A 14,152-nucleotide genomic window follows, 5' to 3' on the forward strand; every position below is an offset into this window, starting at 1 on the left:
GTTGAAAAACAAAAAACCAACCCACCAATAATCCAATAGAAAAATGGGAAAAGGTGGTACCTGCAGGGTAATACCAGGCAGCACAAAAGCCTTGCGGGGAGGACCAGCTGCCCCTTCTGCTCCCAGGGCTGGTGGATTACAACTGGAGGAGACTGCCTTCTCTCAGTGATGCTTCTCAGGAAGGATGTAAAGGAGACCTAACCAGAGGAATGATCAACAGTTCTGTGATGCCTGAAGCTCAATGTTTTTTCCTTTCTCCTTTCCACCTTTGAGGGACATGGACTATGCCCTCAACTCTTCCCCAATACACCATACCAGAGGTTGTAACTGATTTACAGGTTAGAAAAATTAGACACCTAAGGACTACAATGATCTCCAAGCATGCCTTCTTGGCCCCTCAAACATCCTGTGGGGAAGGAGGCAGACGGAGAAGGGCCAGAGCAGGATGCTTGAAAAAGGGCCCAGCGCAGGGGCTCCTCTTGCCAGGTCTAAGAAGGGTACTGCTCCCTGTCTTGTCCTGGCAGCCATCACCTGTCAGAGCTCCTTAACAAGTCTCCCTGCTTCCCTCCTACTCCTCTGCATCCCATTCCCACAGTAATCTTTTCAAAATAACAGTATGTCCCTTGTCTACTTAAACCATCCCCTCCTGCCCCAGTGGCTTCCAGAAGACTTGCTGTGGCCACCATGGCTCTAAGTGATGTGGGTCCTGACCACCTGTCCGACCTCATCTTCTACTCATCTCCCCTCTGCTCACCTACTCCAGCCCCCCTGGCCTGCTTTCTGCTCCTTGGTCACTCCATACCTTCTCCCTCCTAAGGGCCTTGGCACTTCCTAGTCCCTCTGTCCAGGATGCTCTGCCCCAGATCCTCACATACGTGGCTCCTTTGTATCATTCAGCCTCAGTTTGAAGGTCACATCCCCCGAGCTTCCCTGACCACCTAGGCAAAGCACACGACTACAGCAATGATCTAGCACATCATCCTGTTCTATTACCTACAACATTATCACTATCTGAAATTACCTGAAATTGTCCATGAGCATACCTGCTTAGTGTCTGTTCCCACCTGTCTACCCCTAGAAAGGTCTATCTTGTTCACCACTATATCCCCAGTACCTACAGTCCCTGGGACTTAGGTGCTCAAAAAAGCCTTCTTTGAATGAACAAAATGAACAAACATATAACACATATAATAACAGGCCAGGAGAAGCACAACTGAGAGAAATTTCTCCCATGCTTCCTTACACAAGACGTGGTATCACATAGCAAACAAATGCCTTCAAGAACACTCTTACAGCAGGGTGCCTGGATAGCTCAGTCTGTTAAGCCTGTGACTCTTGGCTTCAGCTCAGGTCATGATCTCAGGGTTGTGAGATCGAGCCCAGCAGTAGGCTCTGTGCTCAGTGCTGAGTCTGCTTGGGATTCTTTCTCCCTCTGCCGCTTGTGCTCTTTCTCTCTCTAATATAAAATAAATTTTTTTAAAAAAAGAACACTCTTATCATTAGTGGCTTCCAGTGGTTTATCATTAAATTATAAAAATGAAATTTAAATTTTTAGAAAAGATTTTATATATTTATAAATATATAAATCTCATGACCCTGAGATCATGACCTGAGCTGAAATCAAGAGTGGGCTGCTTAACTGACTGAGCCACCCAGGCGCCCCTGAAATTTAAACTTTTAAGTTGACATATGGTGGTCATATTGGTATGGTAATTCTGAGATTGCCACAATTAAGGTGAAATCAAGAAAATGACCAGTTGTAGGCCATGGCTTTCTAATTATATTATCACCCTCAGTATTTTTTTTTTTTTTTTTTTAAGATTTTATTTACTAGAGAGAGAGAGATAGCGAGAGAGAGAGCATGAGCAGGGGACGGGGAGAGGAAGATGCAGGCTCCCCACTGAGCAGGGAGCCCGATGCAAGACTCAGTCCCCGGACCCTGAGATCATGACCTGAGCCAAAGGCAGAAGCTTAATGGATTGAGCCACGCAGGCGCCCCAGCCCCCTCAGTATTCTTGAGAACTGGGATTTTGGAATGGAAGAGATACAGATGTATGATAAAAGAGATTAAGTAAAAGCCCTGCAGTCCTAGAAGGCATGAGGGGACATTTTTGGGGTGATGGAAATGTTCTATATTGTCATTGTGGTGGTGGTTACACATTTGTCAAAACTCATAATTTGTACATTTAAAATAAGTAAGTTTATTGAATATAAATTTTATCCCAACAAAGCTGATTAACAACCCCCCCCCCCCCAAACCACATACACTGCAGTGCTGAATTTGAATATAAAGTACTGGTGTGAATTCATGACTTTTTTAATTCAGGGGGAAATACACACACACACACTTACACATCTGAAAAGGCCTAGAAACAAAGACCACCTTCTAACGATGAGCATCCCCAGTACTCAGATACAGCCTCCAAATACCGTTTTCCATTAAAAGGAACCAGGACTTCTTACAGAAACTCTGAAATATACAAGCTATTAAAGACTACTGAAGTTGTGGGGCACCCGGGTGGCTCAGTCGTTAAGCGTCTGCCTTCGGCTCGGGTCATGGTCCCAGGGTCCTGGGATCGAGCCCCACATCGGGCTCCCTGCTCGCAGGAAGCCTGCTTCTCCCTCTCCCACTCCCCCTGCTTGTGTTCCCTCTCTCGCTGTGTCTCTCCCTGTCAAATAAATAAATAAAATCTTAAAAAAAAAAAAGACTACTGAAGTTGTGTCAAAAGGACTCCAGGCCAACTTGAAGAGGCTCCCACTGGCCAAAGATAGGACAATTTGAACATCAAAGAGAACAACTTTAAAGGAAACAAATCTGCATTTATCCTACCTCACTCACACCTCTAAGCAAGTAATAGATGAGATGTTTTTCTTTACAGAAGTATTCTAGCTAATGAATGAGGAAGAAAGAGAATTAGGATATCACTGTTTTGATCAATGATTGCTAGCATCCCCAAAAAGAGAAGCTACCAGACAGTACTGCCTCCTGATAGAACACAACAACCTAGGAAAAATCTTGTCCCCCAAAATTAAACTCGAAACTGATTAAGCCTTTGGATTCAACTTCCAAATCCTTAGGAAATTATATATAGACAGGAACAGGTTAAACCATCATGGGGATGCAATAAGCAAAATCCAAAGAGTAACAAACCCCATAATAAGCAGCCCAATTTCTTAAAAAAACAGAGACTAGAAGACCTAACAATCAACTTCAATTTTATGAAATTATGAGACAACTGAAAACTGAGTAGATATCTGATATTAAAGAAATGGTTTTTAAAAACTTTTTACTATGAAAATTCTGAAACATGCACAAAAATAAAAAGGTAATACAATGAACCCTCATGTTCTCATCACCCAGCTTCAACAACTGAGAGATACTATTATTTTTTATCTATATTCCACCACCTTTTTTAAACTGGAGAATCTTAAGGCAAGTCTCAGATATCATATAACTTCACTCAAAAATATTTAAGTATGTGTCTCTTTCAGATAAGGACATTTTTTTTAAAAGTCATAATACCATTATCACACATCCAAGAAAATTGTCAATAATTCCTTAACACCATCTAGTGTTAATTTTTTTAGGTGTGATAATGGTTAACAAAAGACACTTAACTAAAATACTTACAAATGAAGTGAGAGCTGCAATCTGCTTCAAACTGATATGGAAGGATGGTTGTTGGGTGGATGAGGCAAGATGTTCACAGGTTGATGGTTACTGGGCTGGGTGATAGCACTTGGGGTTAATTATACTATTCTTCTTATGTTTGGAATTTTTGTCAGGTGAGTAATGATAGTATAATTAACACAAACATAACCAGCACATGAAAGTTCAAAGATTTCTTTTAAATGTACCTATTAGAACCAGACACAAAATACACTGTAATATTAGATTATGCCATCTAACATTTATTTTATCTTGCTTTTCAAAAATCAATAAATGTTCTAATTTTTTAAAGTTTAGTTTTAGGTTAATCTTCAATATTTGACAGTACACATGTGGCAGATTCTGTAAAGACTCCTTCTTCCCTGATAATAAAACCCATTTCAAAGGGGTAAGACACCACCAAAGCCCTAAGGCAGAAGTTGTGTTTGATCCAAATAAATCATGATATTCTCATTCCCTTGGGCAGTGACTGGCCTAGGGATGACCAGGTGACCCAGCTCTGACCAATGAAATGTAAACAAGTCTTCTGATTGGGATGTCTAGGAAAGTTTTTACTTTCCCAGTTAAAAAGGGAAGAGTTTTGGCCGGTTAGCTCTTGTCTCTGACTTTCCTCCTAACTAGAATGTGGACAAGAAGGCTAGACAAACAGCAGCCACCCTGTGACCACAAAGCAGCAAGTCTAAAAATAAAAGCCAACACACCCAAGATGGTAGAACAGAAAGGTATCAAGAGCCTGGGTCACTAACTATGGAGGAAACAATTATACTAGCTCTGGACAGTCTACCCTCCTAGACTTCCTGTTATGAAAAACAAACTACAATTTGCTTAATCCAATATAGTGGGATTTTTGTTTCTTGTAGCTGAACATATTTCTGATAGAATGTAATCCATTAAGAAATATAAGTAGTAAAAACTGAATTAAAAAAGTACCAAAAATGTCCACTTCATAAGAGTAAAGGGGCTAAAAACAAATCTAAGTTAATATAAGACAATCAAATTAGGAAAGGAGAATATTTATTACACAAATATTAAAATCTATACATTCTTAGCTGATGATATATACTTGATTAAAAAGTCTTTTACTTTGGATATATGCATCATTTCCTTCATTGTGGTGTCTCTACTTCTCAGATGTATTAACCCATTCTCCAAAGTAGCTTCAGTAACCAAAACTGTGAACAGGATACTCATTTCATCATATCTAAGGAAAAAAGTAGTTAAACAAAATACATGAGCACAAATATAAATTGTAAATTCACCATGTTACCAGGTTTAATTACTTTAGAATCCGGCCACTTTCCAGAGTCATAAAACTCAAAAGCAGGGCTTGAGAGTTGGACCAAAAAACACTTTTTTTAAAGTTTCTGAACCATATTCAAAGTAAATTTCTCAGGAAGTTTCTCTGACTTATTGTAATAGATGAAAAATCATAAAAGAAAGTAAAATCTAAGAAATAAACACTGTACCTCAACACATCATTTGCAGTGAAATTATAGATGAACCTCAGAATAATCTCAGACTTTTGGTACTTGTATATAATCCAAGAAACATCACTTTAGACTAAAGTCTCTTACAATACTACTCTGATAAAGATCTTGTATACAACAAATTATACCAAAATCATGCTTACTTACTATATAACTTAGAATGCTAACTTATCATTTCTAGTTCAGCAATAACTGAATATATCCACACTGGCCTTCTTTCTGTTTACCCAAGATACATGATCTCATTGTCTGTTTTCTTTGTAGGACTCCGTCAGAAATTATTTATCTATTTACTTGTTTACTGTCTACTTTGTCCTACTAGAATATAAGCTTCGTAAGAACAGGAAATTTTTCTGTCTTGTTTACTGCTGTTATCAAAGTGCATAAAACACAGTTAAGTGTGGGGGCACCTAGGTGGCTCAGTCAGTTGAGCAACAGACTCTTGGTTTTGGCTTGGGTCATGATCTCAGGGTCGTGTGATCGAACCTGCAGTAGACTCCGCACTCAGTGTGAAGTCTGCTTGAGATTGTCTCCCTCTCCCTTCCCCTATTTGCATGTGCACGCGCATGCAACCCCCTCCCCAAATAAATAAATAAAATCTTTTTAAAAAATCCTTTTAAAAAAACCATAGTAGCGGGGCGCTTGGGTGGCTCAGTCGTTAAGCGTCTGCCTTCAACTCAGGTCATGATCCCAGGGTCCTGGGATCGAGCCCCGCATCGGGCTCCCTGCTCCGCGGGGAGCCTGCTTCTCCCTCTCCCACTCCCCCTGCTGTGTTCCCTCTCTCACTGTCATTCTCTCTGTCAAATAAATAAATAAAATCTTTAAAAAAAAAAAAAAAAAACCATCGTAGGTACGCTTAATAAATATTTCATTAAAAATATCCTGGGATAATAAAGCCTTTACCATTCAAAAGACAACTCTAACTTGATAATGTTCACTCAATTATCCTTAAATGACTCAAAGGATAAGATTTTAGAACTCAAGGACTGGAGAGTTCAAGCACCACCACTTTGTTTTATATATAATGAAACCATTAATTGCTTTATCTATAGAAACTTATTTTTCCTCTGACATCATCTGAAAGGTGATTTTAACAAGTTACTAGAGAACTGAAGAGAAAAACATAAAGTTTCCCAACTTTTCAGCCAAAAGATAGATATTCAACACAAAAAGCTACGAAGGTAACAAAATAAACGCAAAGGAGGGAAGAATGGATTACTTCAAAAATGGAAGTTAATGAAATAGCAGGGGCTAAGGCTGGAGACAGAAGATCAATCAGGAGATTACTACAAGAATCCAGCCAGAAGGAGCACCTGGGTGGCTCAGTCGGTTAAGCGTCTCTGCATTCGGCTCAGGTCATGATCTCGGGGTCCTGGGATCGAGCCCCACATCAGGCTCCTTGCTCAGCGGGAAGCCTGCTTCTCTCTCTCCCTCTGCCCCGCCCCCACTCATGCTCTATCTCTCAAATAAATCAATAAATAATCTTAAAAAAAAAAAAAAAGAATCCAGCCAAAAGACACTGGTGACTTTAATGTGGGTAGTGCAGTGAGGATGGAAAGAGATGGATCTGATACTATTTAAGAGGCAGGCTGACAACATTTAGTGATGAACTGGGATGGAGAGAAAGGAAGAGGAAGGAGTTAAGGACAATAAATCCAGGTATCAGTCTGGAGCAACTGGGTAAATAGAGGTGATCACTGAAACTAGTTCTCTGTCCTTTGTCTGGGATGGAATTATCTTCCACTCAGCCTCAGAATGAACCACAGCACCAACAAGGAAAAGGCACTCCATTCGTGTTCCCTCAATCCTGATTCAATAAATGCATATATACATAATTGCATACCTGATAAAATGATAAACTCAGGTGCACATACTACATGACATTAAGTCTTGAACTTGCACATAATATGTGCTCAAATATACCAATGAATATTGTTCCCTGCTGTAGCAATTAACTAGGGGTATGGGGTATAAATGGGAAAGTTAGGAATAATTTTAAATTGTATTTTTTATATATATATATTTACATTTATTTAGAAGGATATTTAGAAGAGATTTCTATTACTCGTAAAGAAACATATGATCAAAAACTCTGAACATACATATTTTAGTGACAAGACAATCTTACTTTGAATAAAGTTGTTCAAATGAGGACTGCACAGTTTCCATATAACCAGGCCACACAGAAATTCCATTTTCTAGTAATTCATTAAATAACCCTTGACAGACCTGAGGAAAAAAATACAAACAGTTCAAATATGAACGAAGTAAAAGTAGCTAGAATGACTAACCTGTTTTTGTGAAACCACAAATCACTTTTTTCAGTCCTTAACACGAGGCATAAATTCTTATAGTTATGTGATCATATTGTTTACAATTCATAACTGTATACTTATAAATTGCATAGTTCCTCTGAAAATGAAGAAATTAAGCACTGCAAAGCTAAATACGAAATGCAAATCTTCCCTAAGAGAAAATTTTATAACAGATATAAGCATTTTTATCATCATCATTACCCTTCAAAACAGGAACAAAACCAAAACAGATTCTGTCAGAGAAAAGCAGTAAGTGCAAAGGGCTGTGCTAACTGTGAGCTCATCTGAGAGCTGGCAACTGAGCCCCAGGGTTACACCACCACGTCAGGAAGAGAAGAAAGAGCCAGTAAAGGAAACAAAGGAGGAGTAGCCAGACAAGTATGAGGAAAACGAGGAGAGTGGTGTTCTGAAGCCAACTAAAGAAAACATTTCAAGAAGAGAATGATTGGTTTTAGTGGGAATGCTGGACACAAAGCCTGACTGGAAATACAGAATAATGAGTAATATTACATAATATTTTACATAATACATATACATATTTTACAATAATACATAATAAACTTTACTGTTTTCTTCACAAGCAATGGTGAGGCAAAACAAAGCAAAAATTCTATTTTTATTTTTTTTAAGATTTTATTTATTTGACAGAGACACAGAGAGAGAGGGAACACAAGCAGGGGTGAGTGGGAGAGGGAGAAGCAGGCTTCCCGAGGAGCAGGGAGCCCGATGTGGGGCTCGATCCCAGGACCCTGGGACCATGACCTGAGCCGAAGGCAGACGCTTAATGACTGAGCCACCCAGGTGCTCCCAAAGCAAAAATTTTAAATACCCTTAACAAACCAGAGCTAAAACTCTAGAGCAGGATTTCTCCCCTTCCACACTGCTGACGTTAGGATATTTAGCAGCATCCGTGGCCTCCCTGAGATGCCTATAGCACTCCCGTTCCCACTTGCAACAATCAAAAATGTCTCCAGACAACACCAAATGGCCCAGCAGGGGAGGGTGGCCGTGGTGGGTGGGGCAGGGCATGCAGCACTGTTTCTCAAACTTCAGCGGATATTGGAATCCCCTGGAGGGCTTGTCAAACACAGGTTGCTCTGCCTCATTACCAGAGTCTCTGATTCAGCAGCTCTGGGGTGAGGACCAACAATGTGCATTTCTAACAAGTTCCCAGGGAAAGACCAATGAGTGTGAAGGTACTTGATATTTTGGGGATAGGTGAGAATATAAATATTAATAAGTCTAAGAAGTTAACAGAGAAAAATAAACATCATTGTGGATTTTATTTTAAAAAGTTAGTGGTTGACAACAAAAACATCTGCTCTTCCTATTGGGAGGTAGAAGAGAAGTAGCTCCGGCCTGAGTAAGGAAATGAGAACCCCCACACCATGAGAATACAAACAGGTGCAGCCAATCTGGAGACAATCTCACTGACAATAGTGAAATTAAGGATATGTGTCCATTTTATCCAGAAATTCCATCTCCATGTATATAACCAGCAAAACCCCTTGCATAGCCCAGAAAGTTCTATGCTACCACTGAGGGAAAAAAAAGTTAAAAACAGAATGAGATTTACAACATACTCTCTTTCGGTAAATTAAAAACACCCAAGGGACAAAATACTACTGTGTTCTTATACGCAAACAAAACCAAAACAAAACAAGACCTGCAATTGCAATGGCAAAAATTTAGGGAGCAGAGTTCTTTTTTGTCCTTCAAGCAAAACAAAACAAAACAAAAACCCAAGGACCTTCTACTACAAGGGTCTTGGGGAGGCTGCCACAACCCCAGGGGGAAAAGTGGAAATTAAACCACTACCTTCCCTTCCCCTGAGTGCACTATCCCCACCTTCCCAGACCTCTCCACAGGAGCCTTAGAAAGCTGGGTGAATCTTGCTAGTGTCCTCACTCAGGTGCTGGGTGGGTCTGAGTCACCCAGGACCCAGCATGACTGCTAAACGGGTGTCTGGAAAGAAACTAAAACCACCCTCCTGGCTTCTCAAGAGTGTTTAATTAGACCAGATAGATTAGAAGAACCAAAATAAGGTATAGATCTAGAACCTGTGCTTATACCAATAAGTATCAAAAGTGTTAGGTTAAAAATGTAAGTGGGCAAGAAATAATTCACTAGACATCTGTACGAATATTTGGTTACCAAAACTATGCATACTCATTTGAAAAAGGCAACTATGAGTAAGCATGACTTTAACAGCAAAATCACTGAGCTGTATGCAGCTTCTTTTATATACTATGCTTCAAATTATCTATAATAAACCATAGTATTTATCCACAGCTATTTAATTAAATTTTTAAAAAAGCAATTGAATAAAAATTTTAAACGGTAGTTACTCATTTATTTGATGTAATGGTTATAATTAAAATCATGATACTAAAACTCATTTAACCCACCTGTCTTAATTCCACCGTTGGGCCTCTTCCCACATCCAAAGCAACCTTAACAGGGGCTAAACAAGGGTGAAGTTTAAGTACCTAAAGCAATTTAAAGAGGGGGGGGAAAGGATAGCACATCTTGTTTAAATATAACACAAGCACTATCAAACATGGAACTTCTTAAACCATAAAAATTTTGTGTGAAAATGGAAGCTAGCTGAGGTCATCACTCATGTAATGATGTACTCAGCTGGCTATTATCTAGCTGCTCATTGATTTCTCCACTAGATGTTCTGCAGAAGTAAGTTCACTTGATACTCTCCCGTTTTCTGACAACTCCATTTTCCCTCAATCCAGATGCCCCTTCCGGGTATCACTGCCCTCCCTACCCAGCCCCAGCCATGGGACTCATCAATTGAACTTTCTCTTGCCAAAACCTACCACTCTTCTTATTCATCCATCCACTCAACCAACATCTGAATGGCTCCTTGGTGCCAGGAACAGCTCCAGATACTAGGGACAAAACTCCTTGCCCCTCATGGTGGGGACAGAGATAATACACAAGTAAATAATATATTTGAAGGTGGTTAAGTGCTTTAAAAAAGCGGGGGAGGAGATAGGAAGTGCTGGAGAGGGGTGGGTTGGAGAGGACTGTTTGCAATTTTAAATAAGGTGGTAAGAGGTCTCTCTGAGGTGACATTTGACCGAAGACTTAAAAGGTGGTTCTGGATCCTGGAGGGAGAGCATTTCAGGCAAAGGGGAGAACAAATGACAAAGTTCTGAGCTGGAAGCATGACTGACATTTTCTAGAAACAGCAAAGGGGTCTGTGCTATTGGAACAGAATGAGTAAGGTGAGAGGTGGAGGAAGAGGTCAAAAGGGAAGGGTTTTGTAAAACACTTTAGGGGCTTTGCCTTTTCCTCTGAAGGAAACAAGGAGCTTAGTGGAGTGTTCGGAGCAGCAGGGCCAAGTAACATGTACCTTTTAAAAGGGCCACTCAGTGCTAGTGGGAGGAGATGGTGGTGGCTTAGATCAGAGTGGAAGGAGGGCAAGTGGTAAGAAATGGTCAGATTCAGGATATATTTTGAAGACAGAGTCAAATGGTTTTTGCTGATGATTTGGATGTGGGCTATGAGAGAAAGAAAGGATCCCTCGTTTGCTATATATCCTATAAATTCCAAGCCCTAGAACAATTCTATAATGCGACTTTCTTTATGGGCATATCAGGCTAAATGAACACTGCATAATAAATCACTCAGCTATGCAAAGTGGTACTACAAATTCATGGTTTCCAAACCCAGTTGAGGACTCAACATGTTGAAACTTTTGATTTGGGGCAGCTCCCTTTCACATTCAAGGGGAATATGAATACTCTAAATTCTTGCCACTTAAACCTCTACTCCTCCACATTTTAAGCTAATAATCCTGCTTTCTAATTCCCTAAGAAAATAAAGGATATGAGGAAAACTTCCTTCAAAGGCTAACCAGCCCTGGTAGCCTATTTGTATCTATACCATCATTTCTCTCCTCTGTGCTTTTTCAAATAACTCCTTTTCAAGACCAATCCCTCCACTGGTGTTCTTGATCCTGTTTTGACCCTTCATGTTTCTTCCAAAATCTCGCTCCTTTAGGCATTTATTTTCTTTCCTATAGCTTCAGTCCCTCTTCTCTCTTGATTGTGGGCCCATAAACATGTCCTTGACCCAGGCCCAAAGATAGCTCCTGTGATCTAGTGAATAGCCACTTGGGGTCAGACTAGAAGCAGAGAGGTCAATCTCACAAGTCTTGCTAGTCTGACATAGTCCTGCTTAACACTCTGATACAAATAAATGGAAGCCACTGAGGGAAAGGCTCAGGGGCTAAGAATCAGAGATTGCTCTCTACCTGTCTGCCAGGATCCAAGAGAAATGCCTCTGAGATTACCCCATAGGAACGCCTTGTTCTATTCTGTGAGAACCTGCTTATTACTCCTGTGGCCAGATTCTAAAAAATGAAAAATGTAAAATAACCTGCATGGAAAGAAATTTACTATTCAGTTTGTGTTAAAAAACCAAGCCCACTAACATATGATAGAAAAACATGTATTTTTAGTTTCCCAAGTTTATCTCTGAAATATCAAAAGCACCTTTCTATGAAGATTCTTCTTCCTTGTAAAGGAGTTCTCTGTGAGCTGGAAAGAATCATAGAGGTAAGCCAGCACACCTCGGTCCAGATTTCCATTAACAGATAAAACATATGGAACCACATTTTTTCGTCCATCTCGGCCCTTCACAGAAAAGTAGAACAAAAATACAGAATCTGTTAGCAGAGCTCTCTCTTAAAACTACAGACTTATAGAATCAGAACACAAACTTACAAATTCATTCAACAAAGCATCCACTCCGGGCAAACCCTGTGCTAGGCACTGGGCCCACAAAAATGGTTATGACCTATTCCCTGCTCTCAGGGAGATCAGGGTTTAGATCAGTGAGTCTCAACTGGCTATGTATTAGAACAGCCTTGAATTTTAAAATGTAAAGGTTTTATGCTTGGGCCCCACTCCCAGAGATTCTGAACTACCTGGATGGGAGTGGGACCTCAGCATCACTATTTTTCCAATGGTCCCTAGGTGAGCATTATAATGAAGAGGATAATATTATAATAAAAGTTCAGCAGGGCCCTTAGAGAAAAAAACCGGTATGGTTAGGGATAGGGGTTTGGAGTATAATCTCTGGAAATGTAAAGTTTTTATAATAAGCAAACCTCTTTTAAAAACCCGGTTTGGGGTATTTACTTTAAGGCTATAATTAAGAATATAAAATATACTATAATGCATGATATAAATCAGGGATTGATAAACAGACTTATTATTGCCTTTCTTTTAAACTGATAATCACCTCAAATTTTTTTCAATGTCAATCATAAAAATCTAAAAGGTTTTGCATATAAACAGTTCTACCTTCATTCTTTCTTTTTTTCCTATCATCACAGTCATCTGAACATTCATGTAATTCTCTAATACTTAAAACAATTTGTCAATCCTCAACTTCTATTAATTATCCATGATCAAGCATAGTCTTCATTAACACATATGTATTGGCTTTTTTTATTAAAGATTTTATTTATTTATTTGACAGAGAGAGACAGCAAGAGAGGGAACACAAGCAGGGGGAGTGGGAGAGGGAGAAGCAGGCTTCCCGCTGAGCAGGGAGCCCGATGCAGGGCTTGATCCCAGGACCCTGGGTTCATAACCTGAGCCGAAGGCAGATGCTTAACGACTGAGCCATGCAGGCGCCCCTTTTTAAAAAATATTTTATTTATTTATTTGAGACAGAGAGAAAGAAAGTATGTGAGCATGTGTGGGGGGCAGAGGGTGAGGGAGAAGCAGGCTCCCCACTGAGCAGAGAGCCTGACGTGGAGCTTGATCCCAGGACCCTGAGATCATGACCTGAGCCGAAGGCAGACGCTGAACAACTGAGCCACCCAGGCGCCCCTGTATTGGCATTTAAACCCATTTTAATGGCATATGGTACTGTAAAGATTAATGTAAATTTGTCCTCAAAAGGCAATACTCTTAAAATAAGATGAAATCAGAGAGGGAGACAAACCATGAGAAACTCTTAACTCTAGGAAACAAACTGAGGGTTGCTGGAGGGGAGGTGGGTGGGGGGATGGGGTAACTGGGTGATGGGTATTAAGGAGGGCACTTGATGTAATGAGCACTGGTGTTATATGCAACTGATGAATCACTGAATTCTACCTTTGAAACTAATAATACACTGTATGTTAATTAATTGATTTTAAATTTTAAAAAAAGGCAGTACACTTCCTGAAATCTGGGATTCTATTCTAACTTTATTAGTTGATGTCTTTTACACATTTATAGAACTGATACTTAATATAACTCTGAGGCGCTGCAAGCTACTGTGGTGCCATTTGAATATAAAAAAAGACTAAATCATATTTAAATATTAAGAAGACTTTAAGGTTTTCTTTTTTTTTTTAAGATTTTATTTTTAAGTAATCTCTGCGCCCAGTATGGGGCTTTGAACTCACAACCCAGAGATCAATCGAGTCGCACACATGCTCTACAGACTGAGCCAGCCTGGTGCACCTATTGTTTTCTAATTCTTTGAAAATTTCATATCCAAGGATGCAGAGATATCCAATGGCAACTCTTACTAGCTAAAATATCTGATTTCTCATACCATCCAGAATGAATTTCTATCCTAACTCTGTTCTTCAGACTTTACTGATCTGCTTTACCACTCTCTAAAAATCCCTCCAAGAATATATTTAGATGTTAACTGTA

At 39.8% G+C, this 14,152-nt stretch overlaps 1 protein-coding gene across 5 annotated transcripts in view; it reads right to left on the reverse strand.

Annotated features, from left to right (window-relative positions):
* The window catches only part of POLG2 (DNA polymerase gamma 2, accessory subunit), a 29,374-nt gene that overhangs the window by 7,198 nt on the left and 8,024 nt on the right, over positions 1-14,152 (reverse strand). Inside the window, exons 5-10 of one of the 5 annotated variants that reach the window (XR_013445164.1) lie at positions 11,987-12,127; positions 9,881-9,961; positions 7,286-7,386; positions 4,754-4,871; positions 3,632-3,858; positions 61-197 (exon numbers count right to left, since the gene is read on the reverse strand). Coding sequence is in view for 3 of the 5 variants with exons in the window: in XM_036116270.2 (XP_035972163.1) it covers positions 3,751-3,858; positions 4,754-4,871; positions 7,286-7,386; positions 9,881-9,961; positions 11,987-12,127 (549 nt within the window). In the remaining 2 variants the exon portion in view is untranslated. Of the gene's footprint in view, positions 1-60; positions 198-2,306; positions 3,859-4,667; positions 4,872-7,285; positions 7,387-9,880; positions 9,962-11,986; positions 12,128-14,152 lie in introns of those variants that run through there. The other 4 variants (XR_004924767.2, XM_036116270.2, XM_036116273.2 and 1 more) reach the window with 4 other exon arrangements.

This window comes from Halichoerus grypus, chromosome 2 (genome assembly GCF_964656455.1).
Source record: "Halichoerus grypus chromosome 2, mHalGry1.hap1.1, whole genome shotgun sequence".
NCBI classification, from domain to species: domain Eukaryota; kingdom Metazoa; phylum Chordata; class Mammalia; order Carnivora; family Phocidae; genus Halichoerus; species Halichoerus grypus.